This window comes from Eutrigla gurnardus, assembly GCF_963514095.1.
Source record: "Eutrigla gurnardus genome assembly, chromosome: 1".
In the NCBI taxonomy this organism is placed as follows: domain Eukaryota; kingdom Metazoa; phylum Chordata; class Actinopteri; order Perciformes; family Triglidae; genus Eutrigla; species Eutrigla gurnardus.
Genome location: NC_139915.1, coordinates 3,684,985 through 3,703,536, shown reverse-complemented (window position 1 = coordinate 3,703,536; position 18,552 = coordinate 3,684,985). Strand labels below are relative to the sequence as shown.

Here is an 18,552-nt window from a genome sequence, read left to right as displayed (position 1 = left end):
TTTCCGACCATTAAAATAGAAAAGGAAAAAGGAGGCAAGACCACGAGTACATTTCAAAAAGGAGATATAGCCTGTTAGATTTGTGGATTTGAAATGTATGCAGATTGATTAAAAACAAAATCTTCAGCCCAAAAGATACAACATCATTTTTTTGTATCCATTCTCCAAAATAAACAATGAAATAACATGAATTATTAATTTACAGGGGAAATGGTTACATTTCCAGTCATTAACAGATAATACAATTCACTAATAATAATAAAGCGATGAGAAAAAATAGGAACTGTATTTTGATGTGTATATCATCCCTCAGGGGCCATACTAAATGATGGAACACATAACCTCTGTTGACATTTTTAAGAAACGCAGCTCACAGTGTATGGCCTTTTTTAACTTAATTGAAATAACATCAAGATCACGACCATTCATTTCATGTTTTTAGCCAATTTGAATTTTATCCATCTTATTGTTTTTAGCAGCATTTTATATTATGAAAGGTGATTGTAACATATTTGTGGCACAGAGGAGGACTCAGGTTATATCTTTTGCGTCACTGCCCATTTATTGTCCAAAACAATCATACATTTTATAATAATAATCATAAATAAATGTGATTTTGTTTAACCATAAAAAAGATTAGATAGATTTAAATCCATTTATTTTGACTTAATAATTTATTGATACCTTCAAGTATGTAACATGCATGATACAGACAAAGAAACCCATATTTTTTAAATTTAGTTTTATGCCCTGAATGTCCTTAAACGTCATGTCCACCATTGGGACGCACTTCTGCATAGTTCTTGACCACCTGGGAGATCCTGACAACTTTAATGTCTGCTGATATCTGATCATAGTCCGACCACAGGTATTCTGGTGACAGCACCTTGGTTGGTTTGTTGTAGAGCAGGTACCTGCATGAGAGAGAGACAGGCAGATGTGTATTCTTACTGTATGTGTCTAATACTCAAAGTGAAATGGAAACTGTCATCTGACAGCAGACTTAATACAGACGAATGAATGAAATTATTTTAAGAAGACAGATTTAAGAAATATGATGAAGACTGGCAGATGTAAGAACATTTTAAATAATCAGAAAATGAGGATATGAGCCGCTTCTTTAAATGGGGCCATACAAAACAAGAACATAAATGAATAAATTGTGAGACTCTACTTGTTGAGGTGACTCTCTTCCTGCCATACAGCTTCGATGTTATTCTTGGCGTCTTCCTCCGCCTGCATGTAACAGTATCTAATAAAAACAAAAGAGGAAGAATCGCTGCAGTGTTCAATTTGAATCCACACAAAACTTGATCACTTAGTTGTGGCATTCATCTCAAAGACATTTAAGAGGCTTGCATAATGGTCACCTGAGTGGCAAAAGGTCAAAAAGACACAGATGGTGATGATGGTGACTTTTTAATAATACACCAGATTTTTAAGGGCAAAGGGTTTTACCCGTCCAGTGTCAACCATATGTCCAGCTCTCACTCTGTCCAATCATTGCTATCTCTATCTTCTATCCATTGCCCTTTATTTAAAAACAGCCATATTGATATAACATAAAGGATGATTTAGTTTCGGTTACTTGACTAGTTTATACATGTCCTCCAGGTATCCACCCCAGACAGCAGCAGTGTAATAGTAGTCTCCTTCATCAGCAGGAATGAAGGCCTTGGACTTGGGCCGACGCTCATATGGAAACTGATCCCTTTTATTCTGAGAAAATAAAATGGAAAAAGAGAAGAGTCTAGCTTGTTCTTTTGATGGTAGTTAATGACGTGGCTGATAAGAAAATGAGGCCGTGTTGTTTTTTAAAAAAAACTGCATGACACATAATAATATACAGGTGAATCAATGAAGACAGATACAAAGTACATCGCATGATGTTGTAATTAAGATTAAAGGATAAAAAAGAAAATACTTCCATTGATTTGAAATGAATAGGAAAAGGAGTAACACCTTGTAGTAGCCACGGTGAAGCACAGCAGACAGCTGACTGAGAGTCTCAGCTCCGAAACGGTGGTGGAAGACACTGTCAATGTCCATCATATAGAGATAGTCTGCTTCATCACGAATCTGAAACATCACCGTTGAGATGTGACACGTGAATGCACTATGGAGAGACTCAACTCTATGACCGATAAATACTATTTCAGAGAAGACCCTCCAGCATCTTCCTGCCCCCCCTCACTAAAAACAGCTACTCTGCTCCCTCATCTCCCTGCAGCCCTTCAGCTCCCCCGTTCCACCAATGAACCACTTTGTTTCTTCACATTCAACACCCATAATGTGCGTTTCATTTCGTACCTGTTGGTCAATGCTGATGGTGGTCCATTTCATCCTGCCAAGTACTACTTCCTGCCAGCGGCTGGCACTCGGGACGGGGAGAACGGAGATCCTCCGGCCCTCACCCAGTTCAATCTGACAAACAAACAAACAAACAATATTTGTTTGTTGTTGATTTGTACTTGTGTATATTTATTTTTGGTCTCTTCAGACTAATTGTTAATAATTCTGAAAACACTTTTGTGTGAAGTGGCTTAATGCCTTAAAAATAATGTTATATTTAACTGTTTTAAAAAACCTTCCTGTTCAGGTGAACCATATTGCATTCTACGCTATATGTGTTTTGACCGCTGTCCAAGGGGACAATTTCACTACTGAGGTAAAGGCTAAATGCTGCCAAACGCACACTGTAAATGATTTAGAGTGCGGTTGAACAAAAACTTGGCACCGACTATCCCCTTTTGTTTTCTTTGCTGTGAAAAGTATAAGCAACCAAGAGACGTGAGTGGGAAACGTTCTATTGTAACATGCATTGGGTATCAGTTAAGGTGTGCAGCAGCCAAAACGCACAAAACGATGTAATAAACAACAACTCACTTCGGGGACATCTTGTTTGTTGTCTGTGAAGATGTAGTAAGTGACCCTGAAGTCAACAAGAAAGTACTTTTCAGCCGACTCCAAGAAGCCCTTCAGGAAACGCGTGTATCTGATTGGATGGAAAGAAGCAAGCCTTGACATTAACAATTAACAATTAATAATTCGTAGACATGAAAAGAGGAACGCAAAAGCAATAACACACTGCAAAAGATAAGATTTACAACGACGGGTCAGGGCAAACTCTCATAAACTCCTGTGAGAAAATCTTGCAAACCTACTTGCCGACAGCAAACACCACCACAGCAACTCTCGGAGCCATGTTCTTGTGGATTGCATCGATGACCACCGGATCGAAGGTTCCCTCCCAAACCAGAGGAACATTCCAGTTTGTCACTGAGTTCACATCAGTGCGTCTGGGGAAAACAATGGTTCACTGTGGATTCTGACTTTATTTAGCAATCTTCAAGTTTTAGTCCTGCTGTGATCAGTAGTTTGGTTCTGTAGGTTCAATACTTGATATAATTCAATTCTAACTTGCATACATGAAAATAACAGGACATTTGAATGAAGTGAAGTCTAATCTTTGATTTTGTGATATTAGTGCCCAAGTATGGGGTCAGTTCAGTCTCATTAATAATGAATGCACAGAAAAGGATTCACAAATATATTTTGTGATTTATATATAAATGACTCTCTTCTCACAAATACATTTCGTTTTAAATAAATGTAATATAAATCCATAAATATATGAATTAAAAAAATATTTGCAATTTACATCAAAAATGTATGTGTATGTTGTTACATTTATATACAAACTGTTAAACTTTAATTAACAAGACGCTTTTCATTTGTGAACTTGTTTGCATTTATTCGTGAACTGGTCTGTATTTATTTGTGGATTTTTGAGACTCTCCTGACGTGGCTGGATTCACAAATGCATTTTTTTCAACAAGGAACTCTCTGTAGCCAATCAGATGCCTCCCTCGTTTTCAGCCAATCACAAATGCGCAAAATGTTTGTATATAAATGTAACAACATACACATACATTTTTGATGTAAATTGCAAATATTTTTTTAATTCATATATTTATGGATTTATATTACATTTATTTAAAACGAAATGTATTTGTGAGAAGAGAGTCATTTATATATAAATCACAAAATATATTTGTGAATCCTTCTCTGTGCATTCATTATTAATGAGACTGAACTGACCCCATACCCAAGTGAAATTTTCACATTATTCTAATAAAAGGTGTATGCAATCTACACAGCAGAATAAAGTGGAATCACTGTGTAATAGCTTACCCCTCCTGTGTGCTTGGCTGAGCATATTTCAGACTGGAAAAAAAGAGGAAAGATTAATTTAAATCTTTACTCTCCCAAAGAGGAAACAAATGGGTAAATACAGATTTAAAAAAGACAGCAAACACAAAAGGAAACGATCAGTAAAACAAAGACAAACATCCCAAAGAGACAATAGACAGTGACTTAGGTTTTTATTAAGAAGACTGATGATTCGTATACATGTATCGTGCTTGTAGAGCAGCAGATAATGTGAATATTTTACAATAGCAGAGTCATAGCAAGTGTAACTGGAAAGCTGTATGTGAGCCAGCTGTTAGAGAAAAGAAAGTGGATTCTCACCCAGTTGGGATCTTTAGGTCTCCGACCCTCCAGTCATCATTGTTTGGGCATAAGCTGAAAAGGGAAACAAACAATATTTATTTATAACATGACAGGACACAGCTTATAACATATGTAACAGAATAATAAAACGTTTTACGGTTTCATATAATTCCTACAGTATGAAATAACCCTAACTCCTCGTGTGACTCTAAGGTGTTTGTGTTGATCAATTCTATCCCAGTTGCCAGTTTGTTGGGTTTAATTCATTTTCTTAAATGTTAGTTTCATGCTATGTCACATGCATTTGAACTGATTCTTTGTCTTTTATTACCTGAGAGATGAGATGCCATGTCCTGTTTGTCTGTAGCTATAGAGGGCCCTGTGAAGACACACGGATACGAGTTCAGGCAACAGCCAGTAAAAATGAACACAGTGGAAGTTACAAACCTTCCACATTATTAACCTCCAAACTCCAACGTCAGCTGGGATTGGGATCCCCGTGTCAGGTGTGCTCCCAGGTCAGGGCTGGAGCTCGGAGGCTGCTTGACTGGGAAAACATGGATAAACCAACAAAGGAGGACAAACAACGGCAGGGAAAACACAAACGAACACGAGTAACATACACCAGGGTTGCGAAACACCGGGATGACAACAGTCTTCTCTGAGGAAGGTTCCTAACTGAAGAAACGACCTGGAAGTAAACAAGTGGCCGCCATGATGAGAGCTGTTAGAATCCTCTAAATGCAAAGCAGAGGAGCTCCAATGATCCTTTCACATTCTCCTTTAATGTGTGCACCCGTGCATGTGCTCGTGCATGAATCAAACAGTACTCAAATCCACCTGCAAAGGTGCCGGGCGGCGGAAGGCCACGTTCAGGGCCCGTTCAGACTGCACCTTTACCTTGACGGACCTCATTGACTTTGCATTGGCTTGCGTCACGTTATGCCAAAATGAATTGTGGGTCCACTCTGCTGCATCCGCTCACGTGAAAGAAAAAAATTGAGAAAAGTTAAACTTTTCAGGCCCCGAGGATCCGTCAGCCAATCAGAGCGCGTCATGCAAATACACGCAAATAAACTACTCTGATGCTGGCCAATACAAAGTTGAAAAGTTGAATTTTTCTCAACTTTTCCGACACAAGCGATGCAACGGACCCACAATTAATTAAGTGTTTATTGCTGTGTGGAAACTGCCATCTGCACAACTCATTTCCCCTCGGCGTATAATACACACAATACACATCACTGTTTGCGTGTTAACAGCAGGCTCCCAGAGAACGTTGTAAATGAGATACAAAAGAAGCTGTTCCAGGTTAAACATCAACAGGTATTTAAGTTCTTTATGATCCCTTTATGAACTACCGTGTTAAGGGTGGGCCACTACTGTTTGAAACTCAAGAGACAATCCACACTCAAAAATCAAGCTCTCTTTTTGTTAGAAGAAAAGTCTTGTCATTAACACGTCGGCTCCTCTACCCATCTGTTTAACTTATTCTGTGTGACCATTTAATTTCATGGTTTCTTTATTAAAAGTCATAGACATTATATTAGATATTTAACATTTAACAATGACATAAACTACATTACTTTTTACTGATGTTTAAGGTTTCATCTTTTAATCTCTTTATCATAAGCCTAGCACGGCTGTTATACTAGTAAAAATGTGTAAAAATGTGTAAAAAAGGAGGAGAAGATATAACATAAATCCTGGAAATGTAGGCCATTATTTAACTTATAATAATAATAAGTAATATATATTACTTTTTATGAGTCATATTGGCAGATTCCCCCTTAAAGGGAGAGTTCAAACACAAAATACATGTTACTATATATCAATCTAGATTGAGTTGCCAAGTTTTGGCGATATCATAGAGACTCAAATATTTGAGACTTTATGGTTCTCAACTTGCTCAAAGTGCCAAAAACATATATTTGAAAAACTCAACAGCAATGTCTCTTTCCATAAATCATGACTTAGTTACTCGAAATAATCCACACACCTTGTTGTGAGCAGTTTCATGTAGGAATTATTTATATGGATTTTATAAACTGTTGTGCCACTTTAAGCACCACAAGCCGAGTGCCATCTAATATTGGAGGGAAAGTGGACATCTCCGTGTCGATATGTCTAACACCCCGCAACTCACAACACAACAAACGACCAAGGTTAAATGTACATTTTTGATTTTGGAGTGAACTTTCCCTTTAAATTGTTTTAAGTTGTATTCCTTGAATAACAACGTGTGGTGTAGTAAAGAAGCAAAACAGGTGAACAAACTTACCCCAAAAAGACAAGAAGACACACAATACCAACACAAATATGGGTCCTAGAAATGTAGCGCAGCATATCAACTGTCTGGATAATTTCTAAACTGTATCTGTAACTGAAACACTGCTGAACAACAGAGAGAGAGGGGGGAGAGAGAGAAAGAGGGGGGAGAGAGAGAAGGGGAGAGAGAGAGAGAGAGAGAGAGAGAGAGAGAGAGAGAGAGAGAGAGAGAGAGAGAGAGAGAGAGAGAGAGCTCAGTGTTGGACTGACATCCCCATCGGGTAGTCGTAAAATATGAAAAGCAGAAAACCAAAAAGAATGTTGTTGTCATTTTGTCATTTTTACACTTTTGTATTGGAAGAGAGCTTAAGATGATACAGTTTTATATTATTATATTATTTTATATTATGGGGAAAATATAGTCATAGCAGGTTTCCACTATTCTATTGAATAAACAGCAAGGTTATTTAGCATTACATAAAAGTGAGAAGGAAACATTAATTATCAATTATTTATAATGAAAGAGAAATAGAAAATTATATTATATTATATTTTATTGGCATTGCACAGAAAAGTACAGAGACGCTATTATGCAGTTAATCATTTAACCATGTAAAAAGCAGTACATTGGAGTTTGTTTGCAATGGTGCAATGTATGCAGGTATCTGTTACATGGATTGTAAAAAATAACTAGAAATGGTCAAATTTCAAAGAAATGCCTGCTGTTCTCTGATCAGCCACCCAGTCAGGTGCATCTTGTGAACCAGCAGCATTGATCACAATCAGTTAGATTTACTGCCAAGATGGTTTTCACATAAAAATCCTTTTCCTGGGTGTTTTGGTGCACAATGGTCACAGCAGTCACATCTGCCTCTTAGACTTGAGAAGTTAATATTCACTTAAACTTAAATAAGGAATAACTTCGTTTTAGCCTTCAGCACATATTTATGTATACTTACTCCATGCAACTTAACCTAATGGCTAACCAGTAAGAAGGGTGGTACTTATATACACAAGCTATTTACAAACTCAGCAGGAACACCAGACAATGTATTGCTATGTAGTACTGTGAGATGTAAAATGGGCCCTTTTGATTCCTTCAATACATATATCTTGTTCCCATTGTCGTATAGCTTTACATTGAAGGACAACTGTAAATATGGCAGGATGCCATGTTTTTACAATAAAAGCTGACTTTGGTAATGAGTGACTGTTAAAGGCAGAGGAGTTAATGTGGAAAAAACGCAGATACTTTGATCACATTGTGGTACGCCATCTCTATAACTACCGTATCTAACTTCAGTGAACATGGAGGATTTTTCATTAACATGCACAAACTGTGATTGATTGTCTAAATTGGACTTAAACCAGCTAAATGGGGTTCCTTTGATGCCAATTCATTTTTCAAGCCTACATACGAGTGTATCATGGTTAATGGTGTTGAACGCAGCACTATGATCTAGCAGGACAAGTACAGATTCCAGTCCAGCGTCAGAAGCAATTTGACGGTATTTGTCATTTTCCCTAGTGCTGTCTCTGTGATGTAAATCCGGACTGGAATAATAGTACTGCTTTATGACTTACCATGTGATCTTTAAGCATCAGGTTCAGTAACCTGGCAGAACAACAACAACGCAGTAAGTAGATACCAGGGACGTCAGAAATTATATTTTGTAATTTGGGTTAACCATTTGGGTAAGCCCTTTAAATGTTTCAGTGAACATCGTTTAAGGGGTGAAACTGGGAAGTAATGGATATTGCATTAATTTCAATTTACAGTATTTATTTTATATTTTTTCTCAGATCTCAGAATTATTTATAGGTCGAATAAGAATGTATTGTAGCTACCAAACCTTGCCTTTAAGTGTGTGTGTGTGTGTGTGTGCGCGTGTGTGTGTGTGTGTGCGTGTGTGTGTGGGGCCTCTTGACGTAATTGACGTTCTTGCTCATTGTTGAGCCCTGTAGTACCGATCTATCACTTCTATTTCTACGTCTGCCTCGCGCGCACCCTTCGTCGCGAAGCACTGCGCGTTCCTTTCCATCCGCGTGCCCGTGGGTCAGCCTGTGTCTACGCTGAGGGGTTCCAGCAAGAAAGAGAAATGCCGTCTAAAGTGATGTTTGAGAGCGAAGATCGAGCCATGGAGGACGGCGTGGACGAGGCCGAGACCCGAAAGGTGAGCTGCGGTGTCATGTCGACCTGGACGGACTGAAGTATCCGGATAGATGCCTTCTTGTGCCGCTGCTCCGTGTTTCACAACATGTGGCTGAGCGTGCTATGCTAGCCTTCGGCTAACTTGACCAAGCTGACGTAACATGGGACGTAACATAGGTTTACGTAGAGTTCTAGCAGTGTGAAGTCACCGACACAGTGAGGTAAATAGCGGCACGAATTAAGAAAGTGACACGCTGCTAAGTTAATGTACGCGTACAGTGTTACCATAGCCTAGCTAGAAGATCACGTGTAATGGCCATGTGAGTACATCTTACAACACCCGGATGTAAGATGTACAACGTGGAGTCCTTTAGCATGCTGCTAAATCTGTGACGCGGCCTGATGACGTTTTAAACAGCTGGACCTCATTGTAAACAAAAGAGCAGATTACAGCCCTGGTTCATTTTTAAAACAATTACATTTCTAAATAAATGGTTCAAACATGAGCTGTGTGCGTAGGTATATATATATATGAGTATATATATACAATGGAAATTATGCAATACTATTCAATATTCATACTTTTATGTTAGCCGCAGCTTATAATTATGTTTGTAGCTGATTATTTCTATTTTTCCCCCCATACTTTCTGAACTCAAGCTCCACTTCCAGTAAAAGAGGCTTTAGTTGTTGTTTTTTTTCTCACACTAGAATGAACTGTTAATATTTATTTGATATATTGTTTTCAAGTATGAACAACAGCCATAAGGATTATTAGAACAGTTGTTGATTCGTTTCAATTTGGTGGATTATCAATTATTGCTCAAGAAATCAATAAGCTTCATCTTTAAAGACCAACATGGTCTGAGGGCATCCTTGGTGGTGAAATTATACACAGTGTACTTGGAAGTTATGACCTCTCTTTGAGATTCAAATTAACATATAATCTTGGCTGAAAAATAGTTTGATGTTAAATGTGTGAGACAGTTGTATTAAAAACATGGAATATAACCTCCTGTCAAGGTAAGTTCATACTTGTTTAAATACCAATAACATTTTGAAAAGGTACATTTCCAGGAGTTTTATTAGTTCTTTCAAAATTGTTTACTCAATAAGCAAAATGTTCACCCAGCCCGAGTTCTGTCAGTGCTTCACTGTTAAACTCTTTTTCAGTAAAGCATTTATGTGCCGTTGAACTGACACATTTTTATTCTTAAACAAAAAAGTCACTCTGATCTACTTAAAAACGGTTTGCAGTTTTTCAAACACTTGTAATACATGTAATATGGTGTTCTTTAGCTACTTCTGTGTATTATACCCAGTAATTGGCAGACAACGCTTTATGAAGTTTGGGGCTTGCTTTCTACTTGTGCCAAAAAAGATTTGAGGCTTCGGGCCAGCAAGCACAGTGACATCTAGCGGCTTGTCAAACTTCTAACAGCACTTCAAGACCGGGGCTTTAATGGTTTCAGTCTCATATGTGTGCATATGTTTAGCTGTCAAACTGAATGAAGCTCTCTGATGCACCGGTGGCATTTGAAACTGCGGATCTCACACGGTATTCTCTATTTGAGACCAGCTCCTACACAATGCACTGAAATACTGCATCTCACAGGAGGGATACAAGCTTCGGAGCTTTGATATCACGTGCCCACCTTACATAACCCCAATTAAAACTGAAATTGCAATATGATGAGATAAGTACTAGATTTAACTCAAGCTGCCAACATTTTTCTTTATTAAAATGTTGAGTAGCTGCACGGTATTTGCCCAGGCTTAACCTAATTTGCCTTTTATTCTTTCTGTCAAACAAAAGAAGGCCAAGGAGGCCAAGAAGCTGCTGAAGAAGAAGAAGCAGTTAGAGGAACAGGAAGAGCAGAAGGACCCAGACTGTGAACCTCCAGCACCAAAGAAGAAAAAGAAAAAAGACAAGCTGGCTGTGGATGACGTGAACGGCCACATAGAAGAGGCCACAGACATGAATGGCAACTGTAATGGAGTGGAAACATCAAAGAAGACTAAGAAGAATGCTGAAGTAGACACAGAGGTCAGTGCTTTGTTGTTACTAGTTTGAATATGTAGTTCCCAAAAGGCCAATGGACACCAAGGTTTATTTATTAATATGCAGTTGTTTAGTGAGACATTGGCTGATCTGTCCTGGTAAACGTGAAAAGGCTATAAAGGTTTATTATATACTTTTACCTGTCGTCTTAGAAACCAAAGAAGAAGCACAAGAAAGCAATCGCAGAGGCCGAAACCAATGGACTCTCCTCCCCAAACAGCCCCGTGCAGACGGCCATCCAGACACCGGCCCAGTCCAGTGAAGAATCCACTAGCGACAGCGAAAAAGAACCGGTATGACCCGCAGACTCCTTGTGTTCAGTCTGTCTTGTCAGGAGAAGTTTGTGTTAGTACTCAAGGCATAGTTCCACGCCTCTTTGAATCTTTAATCTTTTCTGTGCTCTTTTATTCCTAGCTTAACTGCTCGTATTAATTGTTGGATAACTCTTCAAAATTAACTGTAGAGTAAGATAACTGTCATATCGTCTGACTATATTTATCTGTTAAGGAGGAGACACCAGAGCAGAAGGAAGGTGCGTTCTCCAACTTCAGGATCTCCCAAGTCACCATTGACAAACTAAAAGGTAAACATCATATATTTACAATTTTATACTGTAGTTTTTGCCACTGTGGTAAACATATTGATCACTTTTGTGGACTGAGATAAGTGCGTGAAGTCATTTTTCATGAATGCTGGAGTAAGAACCTGTGTCCTCATAGCATTGTCTCTCAGTGCCAGCGTCTTTTTTTCAATTGTTCCTAATTAGGAGCGAGTGTATGCGGCCGCCTCGAAAAAAACAGTTAATCCAGCATCTTCTTTACTGAGCGGTTCCCTTTTTTGAGCAGCTGCTCCGAACACTTCAAGGTGAAAATCTCTGAACTCTGGTTAGACAGAAACTACCTATCTCCCTACTCTGTCAGACAGTCACCGTCATGACCAGAATGTGGGAGTAGATCGTCCGGGCGGACTCTGGGCAAATAAATAGATATAGCCAAAACAAATTGTGGAATCGAACTCGAGGTAAAATGTTGTTGAAATACCACGAATCTCCATAACATTGAACCAGACATCAGCAGGATGAAATCCCTCAGCATGCGCTCCTTCTGCTGCAGTGATGCAGAAGCACGTCAGTAAACAGAAGAAGACTGTTTGAGGGTTGCTCTCTAGCTACCTCCCTCAGCTGCGGTTCACTTTCTAATGTGCCTGTTCACTGGTGAAATGTTCACATTGCAGCACTTGAATGAGTAGTTCCATGAAAATAGCTTTCATTACCAAACACAATGGATATTCAAACTGAAATAACTTGAAATGAATCCATTTCGAATGGGAAATGGAGTCGGGACCTTGTGAATCGGAAGTTTATTTATGGCATCCGTAACGATACCCGACCCTAGTGAAGATATTGTCGTCATAGAAACATTAAAAACCAATCAAAGGTGTTTCAGAAAAAACACGCTATGTGGACGCAGGCCCTTAACTGAGCTGCTGTGCTTAATAACAAACAGCCATGGACTCTCTGCCTTTCTCCTCACCCTTTCATCCCACTTTCTTCCCCTCTTCACTCTGTCACCTCCCTATCATTTCTCAGCTCGGGGAGTCTCTTACCTGTTTGACATTCAGGTGAAGACGTTTAATCCTGTGTATGATGGAGAGGACGTGATCGCCCAAGCCCGAACAGGAACCGGAAAGACTTTCTCGTTTGCCATCCCTCTGGTGGAGAAGCTCCAGTCGGAGGCAGGGGCGCCTATTCGAGGCCGGGCTCCCAAGGTGCATACACACATTCACACTTTGACCGGTTCACTAAGAGCAAGCATTGGTCAGAGTCCCAGTATTGACTTGTTCTCTATCCGTCTGTAGGTCTTGGTATTAACTCCGACCAGAGAATTGGCTATCCAGGTTGCGAGGGACTTCAAAGACGTCACCAAGAGGCTGGCTCTCACCTGTTTCTATGGAGGCAGCTCATACAACCCACAACGTAAATATTCTGTAGAAACACAAATAATTCCTAATTCTGAATGGGTCAAATCATTAAGAGTCCAATTATTTACATAGACGATTTCAATAGGTTAAATGTTATTGAGCAGTATATTATGTCAACTATTTAAATATATAGAAACTGCATAACAGGACCTTGTAAATAACAGCTGTTTTTCCTTTGTTTCTTTGATGTGGTCTAAGTGTGTTGTCTTTAACAACATACTTAATACATTAATATTAATAATACATCTCTCCACCCATCCCCTCCTGTCTAGTCGATGCTATCCGCAGTGGGATCGATATTTTGGTCGGCACCCCTGGTCGCATCAAAGACCACCTCCAGAACAATAAACTGGACCTCTCTAAACTGAAACACGTTGTTCTAGATGAAGTAGACCAAATGTTGGATATGGGATTTGCAGAACAGGTTGAAGAAATTTTGGCTTCATCGTATCAGAAAGGTAAAGTAAAACTTTGGATAGAGTGTATAGGTGGTCTGTCTGTCTGTCTATCTCTCTCTTGTTGGACTGTTAGGAGTTTGGTTTCTGTTTCATTTCAATTATGGCAGCATTTTTTGTGCATTATGAACCTACATTTGGCAGGGCCCGGCTGCCAGCCCTTAATTCATGCACTCACAACTCACAACCATGGGAAATTTTAATTTTGGCACTCACAAAAAAAAGTTGTATTTTGGAGCCCTGTATTGAGAAAAAAAAAAATATATTGGTATAGTTTAATCAGTTGTGTGTGTTTGTGTGCTCTCCTCTACAGACTCCGACACCAACCCACAGACTCTGCTGTTTTCGGCCACCTGCCCTTCCTGGGTCTACGAAGTTGCTAAGAAATATATGAGACCACAATGCAAACATGTAGATCTGATCGGCAAGAAAACACAGAAAGCTGCAACAACTGTAGAAGTAAGTGAGTGTGTGCATGAGAGAGAGAGGGGAGAAAAAGGTGCAATTTAACCAGCGTTACAGCATTCTTAGTTCTTTAGGCTTTTTCCTTGCATATATATTCAGCAGGAAAGGAAATACAGTTAATTTGCAGTAAAAAATGGCTGCATTTCTCATCAACACCACTGAATTTGTAATCATGTTAAAAGTCTGCCGGCTGGATGAATGAAAGCGTCTTTGTTCTCACGCCCTGTTCTCCCTCTCCTTGTGTTTCTGTCCTCTGTAGCATCTGGCCATAGCCTGCCACTGGTCCCAGCGTGCAGCCGTGATCGGCGACGTGATCCAGGTTTACAGCGGCAGCCATGGCAGGACCATCCTGTTCTGTGAGACAAAGAAAGAGGCCAACGAACTTTCCTTGAATGCATCCATCAAACAGGTAGCCACACACAGTAACGCATGCCGATTCCACCTGGGGGAGAAAGAAATGGCTCTGAAGAGGCAACCAGCTGTGCCGTTTTCATTTCTCATTTTCCTGTGTTGTCAGAGCGCCCAGTCCCTCCACGGTGACATTCCTCAGAAACAGAGAGAGACGACGCTGAAGGGTTTCAGGGGCGGGGCTTTCGAGGTCCTGGTGGCCACTAATGTCGCAGCCCGTGGGTTAGACATCCCTGAAGTCGACCTGGTGATCCAGTGTTCTCCACCCAAGGTGTGATGTTTTGCCACTAATCCATGAGTATATCTTTGCATTTATCGGACTTGCCATTTCTTTGCTATGTAGATTTTATATTATAGATGAATGAATATGTTCTGGTCTTGTGGTGCTGATTTAATTCACATAAGACAATATGTTTTAACATACATGAATGCAGTTGATTGATGAGAAATGAATTAATGTTAACTGCCTACTTTCTTATTAACAGTTTTGCATAAAATATGGATCATAAAGGCAAATCAGTTTTACTTGATATGAAAAATCATTATTTTTTGTTCTTCTTTGTGTCAGGATGTGGAGTCATACATTCATCGTTCTGGGCGTACGGGCCGAGCTGGCAGGACTGGAGTCTGCATCTGTTTCTACCAGAGGAAAGAGGAGGACCAGCTGCGCTACGTAGAAAACAAAGCCGTACGTGTCCTTTTAAATTCAGTGCAAGTAGAAGAAGAAAGAGGGGCAAAGAAGAGTGACAAGATTAGTTGTTAGAGGAGCTATGAGAATTTTAATAAAGTGCTTTCAGTCACATCGGTGCTACACATGGGATGGAAGAGAGAGAGGCAGGCAGGAGGAGGAGGAGCAGTGGGAGGAGGAGGAGCAGTGGGAGGGATTCAATATAGAGCCATGTTGATGAAGGTGCGACTGCACTTCACAGACAACCAGACGAGACGCCACCTCATCCCTTAAGTCGGACATAATGTTTAAAATTGCACATTTAAATGACAAAGAATGTCAGTATCTCTCCATTTCAGACGTTTCTATATTGAGTGTCAAAAATTACATTTGTTTTCCCAGGGTATCACATTCAGGCGAGTTGGAGTTCCCACCGCCAACGATATCATCAAGTCCTCCAGCAAGGATGCTGTCAGGTAGGTCATTATCGAGCCAAAGGCGACCACGTATTTTTTGTTTTGGAGGTATGAAACTGTTGTAATTGAGCTGTGTGTTCGATGGGTTATAATTTAGTTTCTGTATTGTGTCCAGGTTTCTGGACTCTGTTCCAGTTACAGCCATTGCATACTTCAAAGAGTCGGCTGCGAAGCTGATTGAGCAGAGAGGAGCAGTTGATGCACTCGCTGCTGCGCTGGCACATATTTCTGGAGCAAAAAACCTCGAGCAGAGGTCCCTGCTCAACTCTGATGCAGTAAGTTTGGTATTTTTACACACGCATATTAAGAAAAAAAGCAATAGACACAAGCTCATACAGTATGGTAACAAATCTGGATTACTGTAGCGGCCGCTACTCACACTGAAATGGTGAGTTTGCTTGTTGCTTTGGTTAGTGTTGCGGTGTAACTGAATTGCTGCAGCAGCCGCACCCTTCACCGGTTCACAGCAACGGCAGTGTTAACCTGCAGCGGGAAATATATTTATCGTGTCCTTTTTTAGATTCTTTCATGAACTTGTTGTGCTTTTAGGTGCTGTATATCTCTAATCCTTCCTGTTTGTCTTTGCAGGGTTTCACTACTATGCAGATGGTGTGTTCTCAGGAGATGCATAATATGGGTTACGCCTGGAAATCCATTAAAGAACAGCTTGGAGAAGACTTTGAGAGCCAGGTTCACAGAATGACCTTCCTCAAAGGCAAAACGGTATGTAAAAGCAAACCTTTCATATATTATTGTCAAAGAAATTATATTTGTTGCATTTCCTTACTCAGCAATTCCAGATTGCATTGTATTTTAGTATTAGTTTTGGAACTACAGCGTGTAAAAAAGAGTAGGGGGTTTGTGTCATCTCTGGGCTAGGAAGAGGATATATTACAGTTATACAGTTGAGCATGGATGTGGGCTACACATCACTGAGTCAGATGACAGCCAGAGTGCTCTAGTTAGATCCCACTGTGATCAGCGCCTCGTCAATGAAAGTATTCAAATTTACAAACGGGAAAAATGGAATGTAAGAAACCACGTTATTTCTTTAAAAATCAACATTAGATTACAAGCTTAAAATATTGTTTTTCTTCCTTGAATAATGACTATTTTAACAAATACACAAACCAAGTATTCTTCAGATACCGAATGTATTATTTACATTTGAAATAGTTTTGGTCGCTGCTTAGTCGTTAAGTGACCTGAGATCAACCATAATGATGCTTGCATTTGGACTCTTAATATTGATCATTTTCTTTGGAATGCTCTGCAGTCGATTCAGTGGTTAGATTGAAAAGGATTAATTCTGATTTGTCAGTCCACAGTATGTTCAGCTGATATTCTGTGATCTGTGCTAACCCTACACTAAACTATTTCTATTGTGATGTTTCAAGAATAGCTTAGCTTAAGAAAATATGCCTGTTAATATTTCAGCTTGTTATAGGCATCGTTGTGCAGAATTAGTTGCGGTTTAAATCTGCACACATTCCAGTTATGATAACCTTGATGAAACTCACCATCTCCCCCTTATTGTGTGCATAACAGGGAGTTTGTTTTGATGTCCCAGCTGACAAAGTCGCAGAGGTTCAGGTGAGAACTCCTCTTTGTTTAGAATGTCAGGTTGACTGTTTATAGTCCCTTCAAAAGGGAAGATCAATGATCCAAGGTGAAAGATTTAAGTTTCATGCCTAAGTTGACAGACTGTGACTGATCATTGATCATTGATCATTCAACAGGAGAACTGGAAGGATGGTCGCCGTTGGCAACTGACTATAGCCACAGAGCTCCCAGAGCTGGAGGAGAAGCAGTTCACTAACCGCGGTGACCGAGGCTTCGGCGGCGGTAACCGTGGCGGTGGGTTCAGAGGTGGAAGGGGCCGGAGTTTCGGGGGAAATGGTGGACGGAGTAACGGGTTCCGGAGTGGCGGTGGTGGTGGCTATGGCAACAACCGAGGAGGACACAAACGTAACTTCAGTCAAGCTTTTGATTATTGACGTGCCAACCTGTGGACTGATAAGACTGTCTGTCGCTCATCTGAGCTGGCTGTGAGGGGGTCCAACGACATCATCGGCTATTGAATATTCAGATGTTTCATATACATTGAATGATCAATTTCCCCTCTCTGAAAATAAAGTGAAAATTGCATATTATCTGATAAATAAGGTTTATTTCCCATTGGCCATCCTACTGGATTAACATAGGACCACTAGTGCTATTCAGTTGCTATTTCTTGAATGGCATTGGATCAAAATGATGTGATGACATGAAATAATTCATATTTGAATGTGTCATCCATTGATTCCTATGTAAAGTGTTACTCTTATTTTTATGTTTGGGGAAAAAAAGGCACCTTATTGGACCTACCAACTTGTAAACATGCTCCTTGTTCCATGGTTACATGACTCGGTGTGTAGTACCATGAAGCTGCACTATGTCATGTGGGTGGCAATGTGTTGAACAGTTAAGGGATGGGTGTTAACCTTTACAGTTGTGCCCAGTGTCTGATTGCTGCCTTACTCTCAGCGTAATCTCTCTCCCCCAAAATATATTGGATGATTGCTTTGCAATTGCCTCGATTTAATAACCATCTACTGCTTTCATTCATTTGAATGACTTATTCATTAAAAAAGGTCAACTCTGGTTGTGTTTGTTCTTTTTAAAGGAATGATGAACATACATAAAGCTCAAGTATTTTAAACTAGATTTCATGTAAACAGCTTTTGGGGGCCTGAGCTAAGTGCAGCTGGCCTTCAAGAAGATTTATTGAATTTAATTGATTTTAATTGAAGCCTGAATGGATTACTAATCAGCCAGGAACACACTATAAAAGGAGAAACTATAAACTTCTTCCTGATTACCTGACCATAGAGTTCCAGTCTAAGGACATGCAATATTATTTGACTCTTATAGAGTATTTAAGAGATGACAAGGTGAACATCAGCAGCTGATTACGCTTCTATTTAATTCTGACATGTAGTTGTCTTTATTTTACATTACAAAGACATACACCTTTTTATTTGAATGAATTCAGTAGTTTTTCAGGGAGTTTGCTCAAAACGTTGCCAGAATTCTGTCCCTGTAAAATGCATTGTAACAATTTG

The 18,552-nt window shown here is 39.7% G+C and overlaps 2 protein-coding genes across 3 annotated transcripts; one reads left to right on the top strand and one right to left on the bottom strand.

Annotated features, from left to right (window-relative positions):
• Positions 1 to 759: 759 nt before the first annotated feature.
• On the bottom strand, positions 760 to 3,294 carry LOC311011216 (globoside alpha-1,3-N-acetylgalactosaminyltransferase 1-like). Its single transcript, XM_084006033.1, has 7 exons — positions 3,165 to 3,294; positions 2,887 to 2,995; positions 2,311 to 2,424; positions 1,963 to 2,079; positions 1,589 to 1,719; positions 1,175 to 1,252; positions 760 to 914 (listed from the first exon to the last, which is right to left on the bottom strand). Exons 1-7 carry the CDS (start codon positions 3,203 to 3,205, stop codon positions 761 to 763), a joined length of 744 nt encoding a protein of 247 aa, XP_083862159.1. The 5' UTR covers positions 3,206 to 3,294; the 3' UTR covers position 760.
• Positions 3,295 to 8,806: 5,512 nt separating this feature from the next.
• On the top strand, positions 8,807 to 18,091 carry ddx21 (DEAD (Asp-Glu-Ala-Asp) box helicase 21). 2 transcript variants are annotated; one of them, XM_084017307.1, is made up of 16 exons: positions 8,807 to 8,957; positions 10,752 to 10,982; positions 11,150 to 11,290; positions 11,505 to 11,580; positions 12,586 to 12,764; positions 12,855 to 12,972; positions 13,250 to 13,435; positions 13,746 to 13,891; positions 14,157 to 14,306; positions 14,415 to 14,576; positions 14,874 to 14,993; positions 15,375 to 15,448; positions 15,564 to 15,723; positions 16,037 to 16,171; positions 16,997 to 17,041; positions 17,188 to 18,091. In XM_084017307.1, the coding sequence occupies exons 1-16, from the start codon at positions 8,883 to 8,885 to the stop codon at positions 17,443 to 17,445; spliced, it is 2,256 nt and encodes a 751-aa protein (XP_083873433.1). In that variant the 5' UTR covers positions 8,807 to 8,882; the 3' UTR covers positions 17,446 to 18,091. The 2 variants fall into 2 exon arrangements, with proteins under 2 accessions (XP_083873433.1, XP_083873434.1); XM_084017308.1 differs by having other exon boundaries at positions 8,815 to 8,957; positions 10,755 to 10,982.
• The last annotated feature ends 461 nt before the right edge of the window (positions 18,092 to 18,552 follow it).

What these genes read in the sequence shown, in the direction of transcription:
- LOC311011216 (XM_084006033.1), bottom strand. Translation starts at nt 3,205, where the DNA reads ATGGCTCCGAGAGTTGCTGTGGTGGTGTTTGCTGTCGGCAA. An exon ending in ACAAACAAGATGTCCCCGAA is followed by an intron (nt 2,425 to 2,886) that starts GTGAGTTGTTGT and finishes TTTGTTTGTCAG; the next exon opens with ATTGAACTGGGTGAGGGCCG. An exon ending in GACATGTATAAACTAGTCAA is followed by an intron (nt 1,253 to 1,588) that starts GTAACCGAAACT and finishes TGTTTTTATTAG; the next exon opens with ATACTGTTACATGCAGGCGG.
- ddx21 (XM_084017307.1), top strand. Translation starts at nt 8,883, where the DNA reads ATGCCGTCTAAAGTGATGTTTGAGAGCGAAGATCGAGCCATGGAGGAC. An exon ending in ACGAGGCCGAGACCCGAAAG is followed by an intron (nt 8,958 to 10,751) that starts GTGAGCTGCGGT and finishes GTCAAACAAAAG; the next exon opens with AAGGCCAAGGAGGCCAAGAA. An exon ending in ACAAAGTCGCAGAGGTTCAG is followed by an intron (nt 17,042 to 17,187) that starts GTGAGAACTCCT and finishes ATCATTCAACAG; the next exon opens with GAGAACTGGAAGGATGGTCG.